Source organism: Amphibalanus amphitrite, unplaced genomic scaffold (assembly GCF_019059575.1).
Source record: "Amphibalanus amphitrite isolate SeventyFive unplaced genomic scaffold, NRLGWU_Aamphi_draft 000093F_arrow, whole genome shotgun sequence".
Lineage (NCBI taxonomy): Eukaryota > Metazoa > Arthropoda > Thecostraca > Balanomorpha > Balanidae > Amphibalanus > Amphibalanus amphitrite.
Genome location: NW_024881589.1, coordinates 565,548 through 584,776, shown reverse-complemented (window position 1 = coordinate 584,776; position 19,229 = coordinate 565,548). Strand labels below are relative to the sequence as shown.

The window sequence follows — 19,229 nt, the reverse complement described above, 5'->3', positions numbered from 1 at the left end:
TTCTTCGGAAACTAGAGAAATTATCTACGAGAACTCTAGAGAAATTCTCGTACTGATCAATAAGGACATTCAGCAGCAGCAGATCGCCCAAATGCCGGTGGCCGCGATCATTTCTCTAGTTTCTGAAGAATTTTCGGGACCCGTGCTCTTTTCATACTGGATCGCCTGTGCCTTACAGAAACTGAAAAGTTCTTCTTATTATCAAAATATAGAAAATAATCTTTTGTTATAAATAGGTTTTATTTTCTTTGCTGATCATTTTGAACATAAAAAATCATAAATCCATTGCAAAAAAAAATAATTTCGTGAAAGTGAACTATTTCCTTTAACCGTAGCGTTGTCTGCATCAAGATTCTTACAGAAAGTCTGCTTCTGCATAACCTCACATAACCTCGTCCTCATGCAAGGCCCCATGGTTTATGAACTTGCTTGTAGTATTCACCAAGCCTATTGGATAAAAACACTAAAACGACTAAAACGGTATTCACAAAAGACGCAGTTCAAATACGCCCAAAATTACAACCTCGCACAGGGTGATTATCCGTTCAGAACGCAACTAACTGAACGACAGGCCGTTACTGTCGAGCATATAGCGACTGCACCACATTACGGCATCGCGTCTCCCGTCAGGAGCGGCTGTCCGCCCTCGTCCGGCTCATCGGCCAACGGCTGCAGCCAGCGCAGGTCGCCCGTGCTCCAGGTCACCCGGCCGACAGCGTACGTTTGTGCCGAGTGATCGGCCAGCACCACCACCACGAAGCCCGTCACCATGAGTGTGGCGTCCGACAGACCCGGGTATCCGGGCACAGCCAGGCGCGCCGCCAGGTCGAACAGGGCCTTCCAGTATCCGACCACGGCCACCGTCACCGCCGCCGCCAGCAAGTCCTCACGCAGTCTCCGCAGCAGCCGGTGAGGGCGCTCCTCGGCGGCGTCGGCGCTGGCCACCCAGCCCAGGCCGTGGGGCAGCGTGAGCAGCGCCGCCAGCGCCGCTGCACTGCCGCCCAGCAGAGAGGCCGTCTGCCAGAGCGGCGCGCTCGGCGGCAGCCACGAGTCCAGCGCGTCCCAGGCGCCGTGCCAGACCAGCACGCAGGCGGCCAGCACCGGCAGCAGGGTGAGGAGGGCGCGCGCGGCCGGCGGCGCCTCGGCGGCGGCCGGCTCGGCGCCGCGCCGGTGCGGCACCGGCGGCGCGGTGCCGGCCGTCGGCAGACACCCGGTGCCGGCCATCACGGCGGCCGTCACCAGGCCGGCCAGCGGGCCGCCCAGCGAGCGGACACCGAGCACCAGGTCGGCCAGTATCCAGCCGCCGCGCCACAGCAGCACCTGCACCTCCAGACCGACAAAGTGGTGCAGCGCGAGCACCAGCCGCCGGCCCGCCGATGCCTCAGTCAGAGGGCGGTGCATGAACACCAGCGGGAAGCCGACGGCCACGCCGATCGCCAGCGAGACGACGGCGGAGAGCCATCGGTCGTTGGGCAGGAGCAGCAGGTCCATCAGCGCCCAGCAGCCCTTCCAGCTCATCACGTAGGCCGGCCCCAGCGCCGCCAGCCACAGCAGCAGCGTCACCAGCATGGCTCCACCAGCAGCCGCGTCACGCTGGTGTACCAACGCTCTCCGGCATCCCAGCGCTCACCGCTCGCCGCCTCAACAGAGCACAGTCGGCAGCGGCCGCGGGCCGGCCGTCACCGCACCATTCCCCCAACCGCACGGCCAGCACCGCGGCGAGTGGCGTCAGTTGTCACACAGACGCCGCAGACGGCTCGCTGACACGCACCACTCGCGCCACTTGTCCTCATTTGTCGGATAAACGGTCACGTGCTCCACCGCGTCACAACACCAACACAGATGAATCAACAGCTGTAGGGTACAGTTCACCTCTGTCAACAGTCTCCCCCGACGGGGCACGGCCGTTTGTCACACCCGCACCTGTCCCAGGTAGGCACGTCAGGCCGCGCGATGCTTCAATGCGTTCCCATATTTGGGTTTATCGTTCCCAAACATGGGAACGAAAATGCGTTCCCGAAAATGGGTACGCTTGACCATAGTTCCGCCTACTGATGTAACTCATCCAGGTAAAATGGACGCTTTCCGCGTCGTTGGTGTACCCGTTGTTCTATATAGCCTGATTTCATTTCACAATGGTAACAAATTCTAGATTATCCCCAGGATCAGTATATTGACCCAGGGCCAAAGTAACACCTGGAACTTAGACGACTGAGGTTATGACATGATGAATTCATACAGAAACTCTGCAGCCACATGACAACCTTTTTTCGAGAAAGTGTAAAACTCACCTAAATGATTGCCCACTTCTCAACACCGATGACAAACTGACATCTTGCAAGCTACAGACAATTCTTCCATATATTCCCATGATTAGTCACACTGTCGAGGATCAGAGAAACCACGGGATACAAGCAGTATTGACCTGCCTACAGCACAACAATAGACAAAATGAGGTGGCAGGCGGCAGAATCTGCCCTCTCATCACCTCGCACACGTGACAGACTCAAGGCCGACAGACTCAAAAGCTCGACCATAGTGGCTCGACCTTGACCCGGCCACGTGCGCGCGCGCGCGATTTATCTCTTGTATCTGTTGCGCCATAATTGAAACCCGCATGTAAATACGCCTAAACTACAGCCATAAAATAAATCCGCAATTGTATTCATCTCGAACAAAACTCGCGGCCAAAGAAACAAATTAAATACACTGAAAAAGGATTTGTACCTTTGTAGTCATCGGACATGACGCAATCATAACCCATAGAGGATGCCTAAATGGTAACTTAACCGTAGCGTTGTCTGCATCAAGATTCTTACAGAAAGTCTGCGTCTGCATCAGCCCCCGTTCACGAGCTCCAGAATCCCTTTACCGTGACGTCACCACGGCGGCAGAATCTCCCTTCACCCATAGGCATGCATGCAAATTTCATCATCTTTCGGGCGAGCTGGAGAAAAAATCAAGGCTTATATGTCATCAAAAGATGTACCAATGTAACAATGAATTGGCCTCATTACGATAAATGGGACTGAAACTAAAAAAGTAGGACTATATCGAGCCAAAATCAGCAATTAAAATCACCCCTTCATTTGAATGTGAAGGATTTCCTCTGATGACGTCACCACGGCGCCTTTATTTCCCTAGCCCTCGCGGGCCCGGGGGGGGGCGTTTTTCGCCCCCCCTGGCGAATATTTGCGATAACTCCCGAACGCTTAGGGATAGGAAGGCGAAACTTTCAGTACCTTTTCTCCCATCAATTTGACATCTTCTGAAGTAAAAAATTTGGACCTAGCCCCCTTGATGACGTCACAAGGTACATTTTTCCAGACCCCTGCACGGCAAACTTCGGCGTCACAGACGCAAACTTCAAATAGCTGCTAAAAATAGAGTTTTAGAGATAAAGACAAATTACGAGCACGGCTGTGTAGCGTTTGACCTAGAGAAAAATAGAAAAATAGTTTTGGTGACCTGAGGTCAGAGGTCAGGTCAACGACCCCGAAATGTGGTTTTAGTTTTTCGCAAATAACTTCGACAAAAATGGTCCTAGAGCTACGGCAGTGGTACCATCGCATTCGCCTTGTCAAGCCGCGTCGAATGATATATATTTTGTTCGGAAAAGGTCAAGTTTCATGTTGACCTCATATGACCTCGAATGACCTCTGGTTGACCTTGACACATGAAAGGTCGTTTATGATGGATTTGTACCCGCTGATCACGAATCTGGCATCTATTTTCCTCTAAGCCTTCATTTAGAGCTTCCGGATGGCAAAATTGTCTTATTTTTTATTACTAACTTGAATCAGTGAAATAGCCTCTAGCAGGGATACTCTTCTGTGACCTTGACCTTTGAGCAGCCTTGTATCGTAAGATGAACCACAAATAGGGAACTGATAAGCCTCAAAACATTTTAAAACATCTTGGAAGTTAGCACGCAAGATGTGCGAAAAAGTGCCAACTTTGAGGTCAATTTTGAGCGTGACCTTGACCTTGACCTTTGATTTGGAGCACATTTTCAGAATCCTCAGACTCTCTTCTTTCGTTTGACACCCAAATTTGCCGGTTTGATGCAGCTTGCCGTCCTCTAGAAGGCTTACTTTGAGATCACTACACATGTACCGGTTTTGGCATTTGACCTTGACCTCTGACCTTGAAAATTGACCTGAGGTCAAAAATTTTAGGTGCATTAGAATCGTCTCGTAAGGACCTTTCGTTTGGTATCGCTTTTGTTTCCGTAGCTCCCTTATTTACGGAGTTAGACAGGGGGGGCGAAAAACGCCCCCCCCCCCCGGGCTGCGGTGGTTGGGATTACCCCCCGGGCCCGGCCGGGCTAGTGAACCAACCTGAGTAGTAAAGGAATCTTGGTCTGCATAACCTCGTCCTCATGCAAGGCCTCATGGTTTATGAACTTGCTTGTAGTATTCACCAAGCCTCTTGGATAAAAACACTAAAACGACTAAAACGGTATTCACAAAAGACGCAGCTCAAATACGCCCAAAATAACAACCTCGCACAGGGTGATTATCCGTTCAGAACGCAACGAACTGAACGACAGGCCGTTACTGTCGACTGTCGAGCATATAGCGACTGCACCACATTACGGCATCGCGTCTCCCGTCAGGAGCGGCTGTCCGCCCTCGTCCGGCTCATCGGCCAACGGCTGCAGCCAGCGCAGGTCGCCCGTGCTCCAGGTCACCCGGCCGACAGCGTACGTTTGTGCCGAGTGATCGGCCAGCACCACCACCACGAAGCCCGTCACCATGAGCGTGGCGTCCGACAGGCCCGGGTAGCCGGGCACGGCCAGGCGCGCCGCCAGGTCGAACAGGGCCTTCCAGTATCCGACCACGGCCACCGTCACCGCCGCCGCCAGCAAGTCCTCACGCAGTCTCCGCAGCAGCCGGTGAGGGCGCTCCTCGGCGGCGTCGGCGCTGGCCACCCAGCCCAGGCCGTGGGGCAGCGTGAGCAGCGCCGCCAGCGCCGCTGCACTGCCGCCCAGCAGAGAGGCCGTCTGCCAGAGCGGCGCGCTCGGCGGCAGCCACGAGTCCAGCGCGTCCCAGGCGCCGTGCCAGACCAGCACGCAGGCGGCCAGCACCGGCAGCAGGGTGAGGAGGGCGCGCGCGGCCGGCGGCGCCTCGGCGGCGGCCGGCTCGGCGCCGCGCCGGTGCGGCACCGGCGGCGCGGTGCCGGCCGTCGGCAGACACCCGGTGCCGGCCATCACGGCGGCCGTCACCAGGCCGGCCAGCGGGCCGCCCAGCGAGCGGACACCGAGCACCAGGTCGGCCAGTATCCAGCCGCCGCGCCACAGCAGCACCTGCACCTCCAGACCGACAAAGTGGTGCAGCGCGAGCACCAGCCGCCGGCCCGCCGATGCCTCAGTCAGAGGGCGGTGCATGAACACCAGCGGGAAGCCGACGGCCACGCCGATCGCCAGCGAGACGACGGCGGAGAGCCATCGGTCGTTGGGCAGGAGCAGCAGGTCCATCAGCGCCCAGCAGCCCTTCCAGCTCATCACGTAGGCCGGCCCCAGCGCCGCCAGCCACAGCAGCAGCGTCACCAGCATGGCTCCACCAGCAGCCGCGTCACGCTGGTGTACCAACGCTCTCCGGCATCCCAGCGCTCACCGCTCGCCGCCTCAACAGAGCACAGTCGGCAGCGGCCGCGGGCCGGCCGTCACCGCACCATTCCCCCAACCGCACGGCCAGCACCGCGGCGAGTGGCGTCAGTTGTCACACAGACCCCGCAGACGGCTCACTGACACGCACCACTCGCGCCACGTGTCCTCATTTGCCGGATAAACGGTCACGTGCTCCACCGCGTCACAACACCAACACAGATGAATCAACAGCTGTAGGGTACAGTTCACCTCTGTCAACAGTCTCCCCCCGACGTCGCACGGCCGTTTGTCACATCCGCACCTGTCCCAGGTAGGCACGTCAGGCCGCGCGGTGCTTCAATGCGTCACCGCCGTGCGCCGTGAGAGCGCGAACCCGCACTGTTCCGGCCGGCTCCGCCTACCGGCGCCGCAGGCGGCGTTGTCATAGCGACCAGCTCCCGCCGACCGGTCCTGTCAGCTGCTGAGTGGCCGACCCTGAACGGCGACACAGCGGCGGACGGAAATGGGTTACCAGTTACCACTGTGCGTCCCGAGCCCCGGCCCATCCCAGTCCCAGAGACGGATAGTGTTTTCGGATGGGCCAATGGACGCAATACTCTTCAATGCTGGGCCTTGTTTTTTACGTGTTACCTTTTTATGCAGTTTATTCTTCGGACACTTCACAGAAAATATTCAAAGAATATTAAAACGTTTGCTCGAAAAAGCTGCCTCATTGGTGGTGAAATGTAGGAAACGAGCACCATTCATTGATAACAGGTGGAACTTTGTGCCGAGCTGGGAGGGCCCGAGCTGTTCCATTTCCACGTTGGCTTAGCTTTGGGGCCGCAACACACGGCGGTCAAGGTCACTGCTAAGGCGGCGGCGGCGGCTGCGCCCGGGCCCTCCCAGCTCGGCACAAAGTTCCACCCTTGATTGATAATCTTTTAAGCAAGTAATCCATCAAATGGGTGATTTCATGGCCCATGGGCACTGAGCACGAAATAAACACATCAACACATCTCGACCAACTCACCTGCGCGGTTCACTGCGCCGCTACATTGGTCGCAGTGGCCGTGGTGGTCGTTACTGCAGTCTCCCGCTCGAGAACCGACAGCAGGGCGCTGGGCGCTGGGTCACCGACGCTGCGAGCTGGGTCACCGACGCTTGGCGAGCCGGCCAGCGGCGCGCACAGCACAGTACACCTGTGGCCACCTGCAGAGCACAGCTGCCGCCGCCCTCCCGTATAAACAGGTGAAACAGGTGCTGCTAGACCGCATCAGTGGTCGGGGTAACTACAAAAGAAAAAATTGGATAATACAAGCTTTTTTACCGGAGCCCTCAATGAAAACATGTGGCAAAGACATAGACGTGTAAGTATTTAGACATAGACGTGTAAGTATTTGAGATCACTAATCAATGGCTATCAAATAAACGCCTTTCACGATAAAATACGTTTTTTTCAGGCTCTATTATCCATGCTACCGAGATGAGGTAGCAGACTGTTGGTTCAATTCCATTCATAACGTGCCGTTGTTTCCAGCATCCTCCCCGATTTTCTAGCTGCCACACCCGAGTCAAAACTGAAAATGGCCCTTACCTCGTCGCTCCCACGACTCTCAAGACTCGCATATAAAAATCGCATATCCCGCAAGCTCCATCAACACAACTCACAAGTTCGCATCACTCGCATCACTCGCATGGACTTCCCGCATCGATCGCACTGTCAGTGCGGGAAGAAAGTCAAGTTATATTTGTATTTGTGACAGGAGTGTAAATGTCTGATTAAATACTACCTCAACTACGATGTCTTCAACACCAGTTTCAGTTCGTCGTTGACTTCACAATTCACACAATAGGTGAGTAGGTAATACCTAAGTAAAGTATCGCTTGTAAGTCGTAAGTAGCTTATACTAGGTATTTACCCAATACCTTTTCGACCAAATGGTGGCTAGTGGCTCTGTCCATGTATTTTTTTTCAAACATCTACCTCACAATAACAATGAATAACATTTCGCGATAGCATTGAAGCACTGAAGATACGACCCAGGGCATCCGCGGAACTGACTAGAAGGGCTATACTGTGGTCGATAAAATCAGTGACTTAAAGGAATAATTGGTGCATACACAAACACCACATAATCACCGAACATCTAGACAGCGAACCCTAAATTCTAATGAAGGAGATTCACGGAATCTGAAAGCTAGTAGCGCAAGAAGAGACATTTCAACAATTCACCGATCAGTGCGTTACGTGACGATGTAACTACCGCATCAGTCACCGGTATTACAGGATAAAACAAAAAGCGATATATGCTTGAATAGTAAACGATACGCAGGTCGTTAGCGATAAAGATTAAAGAAGTACCCACGGAGTATGGACTGAAACTAGCATACGACATCAACAGAGAACGATAAGCTCGTGGTAACAACCAGGAAACCATTATTGCAGTAAGCATGTCAGATAAATGGGCGAAGTAAAATATGCATATCGTACCTAAATTTGCAGCCAAAGGCATATAAGAATGTATTTGTAAGCATTTACTTGCTCAAGATATCCAGTACTGGATATCTTGTGGAGTGGGGCTCTCTTATTTCATCCAATGGGGGCAATGTCAGTGTGAAAAAGACGCAACAAAGGTACAACGCAAACACCGAACGGCAAGTGACAATTCAGGGAGTCTGCACGCATTCGACTCAGTGTCTCCCTCCCAAAAAAGCCCCATATTTACTGACTAGGGAGTAGGGACTAGGAAACCTGTTCTTTGTCCATCATTGAAGTTCTTCCTCGGAATAAGCCTTCGCTCACTAACTTAATTTTCAAAAAAAATCGTATTAAAACTGCTGCCCAGAACGGCTTATCTGGACCATAGGCGGCGGAACGGGGAGGGCACCGGGGCACCCTTTGCTTTTGTCATTTTAACTTTAGCCCTATGGGCGTTGCATGTAAAGAATGGGACCAAAAGTCGACAGTGCTCCCCCCCCCCCCTAATTGAAGGTGTTCCGCCGCTACTGACCTGGACCGCAAACAAACTAAGGAAAAAAAATTAAAAAAAAACAACAAAAAGAGACTGTCCGCGCATAAACCTGGCACACGCCGGAACGGCTTTTGGCAGCGGTCTCGACCACAAAACCTAATGCTTGTATGACGGGGAGCTTGGTACATTGCCAGCCATTTAGCAGCTCGTGTCAGCACGTGGCAGTGGAACTATGCCCCTGAGTCTGGCAGTGAGCGAGACTTATCATGATAGGTGGATCTTTATGATGGCACTGGAGCTCCAATATCGCAGCTCGTTGAGGACTACCAATGTCCAAGGCCTGTCCTGTCCATGCGCCAATGTTATATCCGAATGAAATTAAATGAAATAGATAGAACAAAAAAAAAAGATATTTTTGTTTTTAGAGGCAAATAAAGATGTCCTTTGCTACACCGAATTCATTCACAATTCTAAGTTTCAATTCAGCCGATTTTCAACTTCGATATTCAGCTTCGTTCCTGTCATTGAATGGTGTGAAACGTTTTTTTGAGCATGATTATGATTATAATGGAAATCAGATGGAATAGTAACCTTTTGCTCATAACTAAAGTAAGCCAAAAACAAATCCAGGTTGGATTTGTTTTTGGCTTACTTTAGTTATGAGCAAAAGGTTACTATTCCATCTGATTTCCATTATATTCGTTCCTGTCGATGAACCTCTAACTTACAGGCGCCTGTCATAGAAGGCGCCATAGAAGGCTCTAGAAATCTTTTCCACAGAATACCCTGTCCCTGTCTATTTTGATCTGCAGCTCTAGGTAGTAGGGAAACTAGCGCAACAAAACGCCTGCTTGTCTAACGAAACGTTATCTACCCCCGGAAAATACCAGCGAGATCATGAGCTCTGGGCAGATTGAGCTGACCTCGGTTGACTTCTCGCGTTGTTGACTGATCTCGGCTGAAATAAGAGGTCCCTAGTCGCGCGGCGGCTGGTACTGGTGGAGCAGGGAGGCCACCTCCTGACCCAGAGACGGCGAGCTGGCGCACAGCACCCGGCGCGACAGCAGGTCAAATTCCCCACCTGTAAACGGGGACAGTAGGTCAAACTCGGCACCTGTAAACGGGGGACAGCAGGTCAAACTCATAGCATATGTCGGCGGGGCAGCAGGTCAAACTGCCCACCTGTCGGGGGGGGGGGGGCAGCAGTACAAACTGCCGGGGGGACAGCAGGTCAAACGCGCCACCTGTCGGGGGGAGGCAGTTCAAACTGCCGGGGGGGGGGGGGGGGACAGCAGGTCAAACGCGCCACCTGTCGGCGGGACAGGAAGTCAAACTCGCTCTGATCGTCGACACACGCCTGGGACAGTGTCGCCAGCAAAGTAAGTAAAAAGGCCGTCAGCCCACGCATACACCGTACGTACACTAACTACACTTGTATACCGTACAGCGTACTTAAGTGTGCTTACTGCCCAGCTCACGTAGATCTATACAACTTGCTTGAGCATTTAAGCTAATGTCCACGTTTCTTTTCTGCGGCTATGTGACCAATAACCCCCGTGATTCAAAAGAACCTATGAGAAAGTGCATGGTACATGACCGACGTCACCTTCAGTATTAGAAGAAAATCGAAAAAAAAAAACGTTCGGCTAATACATAGGGCTGCTAGTAAGTAAAATCAAGTAATTGACTAACGCGTGCATATGCATGCCCAATAGCAAGACAAACGTGTCACTGCCTCGCTGATGACCAAAAATCGAAATATATTGGTCTTGTAGTCCTCATGCTCTAGTTCTAAACAAGGGAAGACAGCGCAGGCACCTGTTGGAGCGTCAGCGGTCCGGCGCGCTGTGTCCCACCCACCTGCCGTGTCCAGCACCGCGGCGCCGGCCTCGCGGCAGACCACGGCGCCGGCGGCCACGTCCCAGCAGTGGATACCCATCGTGTAGCACACGTCACCCGCCCCGGTGGCCACGAGGCACATGTTGAGCGCCGCCGAGCCGGGGCAGCGGAACCTGCCGCGCGGGAGAGGAGGACCCCACCTGAGGTTACACACACCGGCAGCGTACCTGCTGTGTCGAGCACCACAGCGCCAGCCTCTCGGCAGACCACCGCGCCGGCGGCCACGTCCCAGCAGTGGATTCCCATGTAGTAGCACACCTCGCTAGCGCCCTCCGCGACCAGACACATGTTGAGCGCGGCCGAGCCCGGGCAGCGGAACCTGCACGGGCCGCCGGCGGGTCAGTCGGCGCAGTGGGTAGGACAGGACGGGTCATAGGTCAGTCGGCGCAGTGGGTAGGACAGGACACAGGGACAGTCGGGTCAGTGGGTAGGACAGAAGTTAGCTGGGCATAGGGTAGGGTAGGTAAGGGTCAGTCGGGAAGTGGGTAGGACAGGTCACAGGTCAGTCGGGGCAGTGGGTAGGACAGAGGTCGGTCGGGAGCAGGCAGGAAAGGATCACGTCAGTCGGGTGATTTACAATCGGGTCGCAGTCTTCGCCATGTCAGCGATTTCTGATGTGCCCAGATCAGGCCACAGGTCACTAGGGTCGCGAACAGGACACTGGTGAATGGTGAGGTCAGGTTAGCGGCGAGTTCTTTCGTCCAGAGACCAGTCAGAAAACAGCGAGCTTACAGAGCACAAGTGGGACTGACGGAAACAGGACAGTGACCAAAAAGTGGAGCAGTTTACAAACTTATGTACATAGATAATGCGGGGCACGGTTTGTTCAGGGGGAGGCAGAACTGTTGTCACCACGCTCACCAGCACAACTGTTAACTCAACAACTGATAAAACAGAGCAAAGATAAGAGCCAGTGCAGTTGATTTGTTCACGGTCAGTGAACCTTGTTTCTCTTGAATTCGAAGGAAGCATTTTCGCAAGCACTATTTGACCATAACTAATTTGAGCCCAAACAGCATAAAAAGCATTGTTTTAAATCATGTAACGACATTGAAGAAATGATAAAATGATGATCAGTGGCTTATCTTATCTCTAAGAAAGACTTACCCGTGAGCTTTCTCCATCATAGTCTTAGCATTGTGGTACACACATTCTCTTTTCTCGGCAATCTCACTTGATCCCATCTCCCCTATAACGAGGGCCTTGCTGAGATCTGAAACAAAAAAGATGCAAACAATTAGATGCATGACCAACCAAAACGAAGAAAAATACAATTTTCTATGGCGATGCTATTGAAAAGAAACTATTTACAATTAAGTGATTACCTGGATAAAACACAATTGAAAAAACACGGCGCTCAAAACTACGTTCTTCTTATAGCACAATGTTGTTGATAGGCACTCAAACACCTTGATATGACAGAAAGCAATAATTACACAGTCATAGGACGTGCATACCAGTTTCCCCAGAGGCGGATATCTTCTGATTATTGAGGAAGGCTCCGCAGCCCTTCCGTGCGTGGTACATATGGTCCAGTACCGGGTTATAAATGACGCCCACCACTGGCTCCTTATTCACCGTTAGACCTGCAACAGAAATAGAAATATCAGCTGGCGACATTCAAAGGTTCCGTGCCCGTGGGTATACGCTGACGCAACACACTAGACGAACGACGCGACACTCTGACTCTGAGGATACATTCCACGTGAATGTTTGAAGGGCTGGCGATCCTGTGATCGCAGCGTCTATTCCAGCAAGACCGATGAAAGGACATAACATGTTCTGATAGCAGCGACCTACTCCAGTAACGTACTCGTACTAGCGACGTCCTCTTACACGGCCTTGATCCTAGCCTACTCTGCTTAGTGCAGTGTGTAGCCACCACGACGACCAACGGAAAAGCTTCGGTACGAGTACGTCCCGGCAGATGGCAGGGAGGTCAAACCGAGCAGCCGGACCACGGCGATCGGTACGGCGGGCTGTATCGATATCAATCGATGTCATAACCCATAAGCCGTTCAGACTCGGCCGACTAATGAACCGAGCAGGATCCCGATACACAGTACCAATTTCTGACCCTGGACACATCTGATCCAAGCATGCCAATGGTATACTGCTACATGAAGCTGGCCTCACACAATCGTCGCAATACACGTTTGAGTTCATTCACGAATTACATCCAGCCCGGCGGTTTCCTCACCGATAGAAACGCAGATGAACGGAAAGCTGTGCACGAAGTTCATGGTGCCGTCCACGGGATCGATGATCCAGGTCGGGTCATCGGTGAGCTCCACCTTCTCACCGTCTAACGAGACCGACTCCTCGCCAATGTATCTGCACGGCAGAGCAAACGGAACGGCAGCTGTGAGAACTATAGTCGCAGTAGGTAATAACACAGAAAGGAATGACTATTCATCAAGGGAAGACATGCTCGGTACCCTTGGAGGCCTGCAAGAAGCTTGCTGCTGCTGATTGGTACTGACAATGCTATTCAAATCAAAGTCGCCTGAGCCTGTGATAACTTATGAAGGCAGCTGTGCACACTTGAATCTATGCAAGTCAAAGGAAAGCCAAACATTTAGCTTCCAAATATAGTCAGTAAACTAGCTTTCATCATGGGATAAAGGCAGTTAAGGAACAAGTCACACAGCCATATAGCAGGTATCCAGCATATATCATTTTACACGCAGTATTGATATAATTATTCTTAATTCGCTTATAGTTGAACAAACATTTGTTCAAAATAAAATTAAAAACTGAAAAAATTAAGATTAAGAATCATATTTTTCATACCTGTGGTCAGCATACACTTTTCTCAGCTCAGAGAAGAGAAACTCTTCAACAGCAGTATCTGTTTCTGTTACTAAATCACGAGGAGATGACTTGCATGTCACATTTTTCTTCTTTTTGAAGGCATCTTTGATCATCTGATGGCCCAAGATAGAAGATCAATATTGCATGAGCCAGCACCACGGACGTATAAATAAACTGGACCCGCAACCACCTCCATTCAGGTGAAGCCGACAAGGCGCCATTTTACGTTGCCAAAAAACCGTGCTCTGGAAGGTCATCGAGCCAATACAATTAGAATTGCGTCCAAACGGATGATCGGATCGAGATGCTGGTGGTACCGTTCGACGGGTAATTCCTTGAGGCAGGTGATGATGGATGTCACATGTCACCCGGTGTCACATGGCGCGTGCCACGTGCCGACAAACTTACAAAGGGCAAAAACCTTTAAGCGACGCTTCAAATCAAACGAAGGGCGGCACAGGTGCCAAACTCACAGGTCACATGTCCCAGTTTTCGACCACTAACATATGGTATGTTCGGCATCAGGGGGTGCGGAATGCACGCGCTAGTGGCGAAAAACATGTTTTGAGGAGGCATCCTCCGATTCCGGAAAACCTTGACCTAGGCACACCAAATTTGGCACACTGACACTACTGGACACGCGCTTTAAGGTGCTGTACAAATAGGCATGCTGGGGTACACGGTGCACGTGCTGTGCACGTGCAAACCTTTTGATGTTGCACTCTGTGGCACATATGCGGGTAGGGCGGGTAGCGCTGGCAAGCTCAAAGTGCCAAATTTACACAGGCCACCCAGAATGCATTCTAGCATAGTTATTGAGCATATCCATCTCCTGGTGGCCCCCAAAGGTGCGCTCTGCACGTGCAAAAAATTATCCGCGCCGGGCGGTGGGGATGCTTGGACACCCTATGTGGATTTATGTAAATATCGCGAAAACAGCGTTGTGTAGCGCCGCCGTTTTTGGCACACCTTTTCATACATCTTTTTCACACATGCTGCGTAACTTTCAGACTTAGGTCACTCAAGGTTAGGTCATCAGGTTACGTCCAAGTGACCTTACCTTAGGAAAATTTATAGTGCCCGTCATAGCTACACAGACTGAACAATCGGTTTAAAACGTGCAGCGATTGATAAGAGCAACAGTATATACGTAGAGTACCTCTACCTCGGAATTTCAATCAGTGGCGGCGGAACACCTTCAATTGAAGGGGGGGGGGGCACTGCCGACTTTTGGTCCCATTCTTTCCATGCAACTAAAATGCCAAAATCAAAGGGGGCACGGTGCCCCCGTGCCCCCCTCGTTCCGCCGCCTATGATTTCAATATCACTTGCTTGCTCAATGCTCATTGCTCAGCTCGTATTGTAAGAGCACTGCGGCACAGCATAGATGCAGGCGCTTTGCTACTGCCATCTATGGGTGAAAGATGAAGATAATGGTTATTGCGGTACAGTATTACTGCAGGCGCAAACAACGTAGGTAACAAAGATGCCTATGCTGCGCTGGCCGGCGATTGAGGCGTAAATTTGCGTTGCTGGGTAGCATAAAGTTTAGGAGCCCGAATTTGACAAAATAAATGATTTGCCGTGCTGGTGGTCTGAGGTCGCAAAGCAACAGAACCCTAGGTCAGTGATATTGAAATTTCGAGGTAGAGGTAGGTACTCTACGTATATACTGTTGATCTTATCAATTGCTGCACGTTTTAAGCCGATTGTATAGTATGGGTAGCTATGACGGGCATTATAATTTTTTCTAAGGTAAGGCCACTTGCACGTAACCTGGAGACCTAACCTTGAGCGACCTAAGTCTTAAAGTTATGCAGCATTTGCGAAAAAGATGTATGAAAAGGTGTGCCAAAAACGGCGGCGCTACACAACGCCGTTTTCGAGATATTTACATAAATCCACATAGGGTGTCCAAGCATCCCCACCGCCCGGCGCGGATAGTTTTTTTGCACGTGCAGAGCGCACCTTTGGGATCCACCAGGAGATAGATATGCTCAATAACTATGCTAGAATGCATTCTGGGTGGCCTGTGTAAATTTGGCACTTTGAGCTTGCCAGCGCTACCTGCTCTGCCCGTATATGTGACACAGAGTGCAACATCAAAAGGTTTGCATGTGCACAGCACGTGCACCGTGTACCCCAGCACATCTATTTGCACAGCGCCTTAAAGCGCGTGTCCAGTGGTGTCAGTGTGCCAAATTTGGTGTGCCTAGGTCAAGGTTTTCCGGAATCGGAGGATGCCTCCTCAAAACATGTTTTTCGCCACTAGCGCGTGCATTCCGCACCCCCTGATGCCGAGCATACCATATGTTAGTGGTCGAACACTGGGACATGTGACCTGTGAGTTTGGCACCTGTGCCGCCCTTCGTTTGATTTGAAGCGTCGCTTAAAAGTTTTTGCCCTTTGTAAGTTTGTCGGCACGTGGCACGCGCCATGTGACACCGGGTGACATGTGACATCCATCATCACCTGCCTCAAGGAATTACCCGTCGAACGGTACACTCGGGGGCAGATTGATGTTCCACCACTCCCTACCAATCGGGCTCCCATGGCTCAGCACTGGCTGCTGCCAGTGGCAGCATTGGCAGCAATGGCACTGGCAGGCAGTGCTGAGCAGTGCTGAGGGCAGGCAACACTGGCTGCAGCCAGTGTGAGCCATAGGATCGCCCGATGAGTAGGGAGTGGTGGAACACCAATCTGCCCCCGAGTGTACCACCAGCATCTCGATCCGATCATCCGTTTGGACGCAATTCTAATTGTATTGGCTCGATGACCTTCCAGAGCACGGTTTTTTGGCAACGTAAAATGGCGCCTTGTCGGCTTCACTATCTTCCACAGGAGGTCCATTGGGATTGTCAGTCCAGTTTATTTATACGTCCGTGGCCAGCACTCATTCAGGATTTCTGATTGGAATCCAATCAGATAAGTAGCTGAAACTCAACAGCTACATATTGTGGTGAAACAAATCACAGGTACATAACATTTTCAAATTCAGCCTGTAAACAAATTCTTAGGAAAGAAAATTTAGTTATCAGCTATGTTATACAATCAAATGACCTCAAATACATGAGCAAATAAATGTGTATCAGCATCAGGATCAGAATTTCCTGTTTGCTCAGCAATGTGATCTGTCAGTAATTTGCATTTACCCTGCTCATGAACATATCCCCGGCCAATGGCAGCCTGCAGGCTATAAGTCTACAAGATGCTGCCAGCTGCACTCCAGAGTTCCTCAACACACATCACAGAAACACACCTTTTGCTTCTCAATGACTTGACTGAGTCTGACTCAGATAGCTGTAAAGCAGGCATCACACTTGTTTTTTGCTACCAAGGAGAGGCAATATACACAGAGATGCTTTCTAACCAAACCAAACTAAACCAAACCAAACCTGACCTAACCTTACCTACAACCTACAACCTACAACCTAGCCTAATGACGAGTGTGATGCCTGCTTTACTACTACCCTGACTCATTGGGTCAAACGTGACCTGAATAAATGAACACTAAATGAATGTTGACCAATGTGTACTTGTACTGTGCAGTTGAAAGCATATTTCCTAAATGTCCCCTAGATTGAAATCTTTCAATGACAATTATAAAAATGTAACAAAGACAAGTCGGTATTAGTAGAGCAGACGTCACACGAAGGTTTTCCATCCAAGGAGAGGTGCTATGCCTGGAGGTACTTCTTTCTAACAAAACCTAAACAAACCTAACCTAACCTGACCTAACCTAACCTACAACCTAAAAACCTACAACCTACAACCTACAAACCTACCCTACAACCTACAAACCAGTAGGCGGAACTATGGTCATGAGTACCCAAATATAGGAACGTTCCCATTTTTGGGAACGGAATTCCCAAATATGGGAACGGGCGTTCCCATTTATGAGAACGGAAGGCAATTTTTCGGCCGTTCTCCCACTAAAACTCAAAAGTGCATCACGTCTCAAAAAAGTGCACGCTGATTTAAGTATCTACTAAATCTCCATAAAGTTATCTTTAATCTGACCGTGGAACAAGGAAATTGACCGTGGAATGATATTTTTAATGATTTTTTGAAAATGACAGAATGGTGGAAATATGGGTTATACGACATTTAACATGCAATTTTAAGGAAAATGAAACATTTTTTAGTTTGAGGTAAAGTATAATAATTTTCGCCTGGTTATGAACTTTCATACTATCGACACCAGATGCTGACAAATGCAAGCGAAGACGCGGACGGTCCCGCGGTAATATTGTTGACTTTTGGTGTCGGGGCGGACGACCGCGTGGAACGTGAGTGAATTTACCGAGCTACTGTTGTAAACTCAGTTTAAGCGGTTGAAAATTATCCAGCTGTATTTTATCAACCCTGAAAGACATATTTTATTTGGATGCTAGCTGTTTAGCGTTGCTTTTAAGGAGCGTCATGAGCGTGGTTTTTGCCTTCGGTATTTTTAAGCACGATCGTTTTGGGGGAATTTCTTTTATGCAGGTCGCCCTGTGTGGCTTATTCATAATTTTTATGCTGATTTTGATCATTTCTCGTGCCCATCCTACCAGGCTTTTTGCCACTTACACTCATTAAGAAAGGAAAAAAGTAGATTTATATTGGGACTAGGTGTTTTGAGAGTGAAACATTTCAGCGTTCCCATTTTTGGATACTTCCTTGTGCTCGTCAACTATCGGTGATAAACAGACAGGTGCTTGACATGTCTCCACCCTCGGCGCGGACGGTGGATATAGGTATGGAAGACCTTGTTGAACATCGCTGAGCGTTGTGAATTACGTAATCCTGCAGAGGGGGGCGTGCCCGCTGCAAGATCGACGGGAATAAAAGCGCAGAAGACCGGGCGAAACATGCGACGGTCTTGCCGGAAAGGTCATCTGATGATTGTTGCGTTAACAATAATTTGCGGCGTTGGACGTGATGCTTGTTAATGAAAAGAGCCCCTGAAAGGCGTCGGTGAAATCGTTCCCAATTTTGGGTACGCCGTTCCCATAATAAGGAACGCTTGCAGCGCCAGTGTACGAGAGCGTTCCCAAATTTGGGCTCGCGGCCCGGATGATGGACTGCTTTAGAAATAGGGGAACGATTTGAAACTACGATGGCCCTTACAAAAGCAAACTCTTTCGCAACAATATTGAGACAAATATCAGGTGGTTCACGATCGTTTTATATTTTTTGGACGTCATTTAACGGTTCTTTTTCTTGTTTTAAATAATGCCTACATGGCGTTCCCATATTTGGGTTTATCGTTCCCAAACATGGGAACGAAAATGCGTTCCCGAAAATGGGTACGCTTGACCATAGTTCCGCCTACTGAAACCTACAGCGCCTCTCCTTGGTTGGAAAACCTTCGTGTGACGTCTGCTCTACTAATACCGACAAGTCAACAGTTGTGCTTAGTCCTGGAAAAGTTCCACATATTCGTGTGCTGCATGACAACAGCAGAAAATTGCATAAAACATACATTTTGCTTAAAAAAAAACAACTTACCTTTCCAGCCTGCCGAGCCAGTTTGAGTGCCGTCGACAAGCAATGCTCAAGATCCACTTCAGGCATGTTCTCAATTAGGAAAACTTCGTAAAAACCAGGGAAGCAATTTACTCAACCCCCTACTTTGACTTGCAAAGATCAAAGATGAGATAACCAACAACGCAGAGGCTACCGCAGTTATACCGTGAACAACAGATTGAAATCAATGTGCAAAGGCGCTCGCTCCGTGTGGCGCAGATTGTAGCAAGTGCGCATGATACGCCGAAATATGGCAACTAAAGCACTGCAATATGTAATGCATTGCCCATTGGACAGCACTATTTCACTGCTGGATCTGCACCAACCATTATAGAGTTCAGTGGCACCAACGCTACCACTCACGTAAAGGTTACTAGTAAAGACTAGTAAAGGAATCTTGATCACTCAAACCTATTCAAGATTCTAACAAATACGTTACA

At 50.4% G+C, this 19,229-nt stretch overlaps 3 protein-coding genes across 4 annotated transcripts; all 3 read right to left on the bottom strand.

Moving 5' to 3' along the window:
• Window positions 1–574: 574 nt before the first annotated feature.
• Window positions 575–2,006, bottom strand: LOC122380201. Its single transcript, XM_043363164.1, has one exon. The coding sequence runs from the start codon at window positions 1,567–1,569 to the stop codon at window positions 607–609; it is 963 nt and encodes a 320-aa protein (XP_043219099.1). The 5' UTR covers window positions 1,570–2,006; the 3' UTR covers window positions 575–606.
• A 2,391-nt stretch (window positions 2,007–4,397) lies between these two features.
• Window positions 4,398–7,545, bottom strand: LOC122380200. Its single transcript, XM_043363163.1, has 2 exons — window positions 6,624–7,545; window positions 4,398–6,085 (listed from the first exon to the last, which is right to left on the bottom strand). The coding sequence occupies exon 2, from the start codon at window positions 5,555–5,557 to the stop codon at window positions 4,595–4,597; it is 963 nt and encodes a 320-aa protein (XP_043219098.1). The 5' UTR covers window positions 5,558–6,085; window positions 6,624–7,545; the 3' UTR covers window positions 4,398–4,594.
• A 1,055-nt stretch (window positions 7,546–8,600) lies between these two features.
• LOC122380202 (inositol monophosphatase 1-like) lies at window positions 8,601–18,988 on the bottom strand. Of its 2 annotated transcripts, XR_006256297.1 has the most exons (8): window positions 18,772–18,979; window positions 13,258–13,391; window positions 12,665–12,798; window positions 11,922–12,050; window positions 11,572–11,677; window positions 10,632–10,783; window positions 9,271–9,646; window positions 8,601–9,083 (listed from the first exon to the last, which is right to left on the bottom strand). XR_006256297.1 is itself a non-coding variant. In XM_043363165.1 (7 exons), the coding sequence occupies exons 1-7, from the start codon at window positions 18,835–18,837 to the stop codon at window positions 9,540–9,542; spliced, it is 828 nt and encodes a 275-aa protein (XP_043219100.1). In that variant the 5' UTR covers window positions 18,838–18,988; the 3' UTR covers window positions 9,348–9,539. The 2 variants fall into 2 exon arrangements, 1 of the variants encoding a protein (XP_043219100.1); XM_043363165.1 differs by lacking the exons at window positions 8,601–9,083; window positions 10,632–10,783 and adding an exon at window positions 10,426–10,577 and having other exon boundaries at window positions 9,348–9,646; window positions 18,772–18,988.
• Window positions 18,989–19,229: the final 241 nt, after the last annotated feature.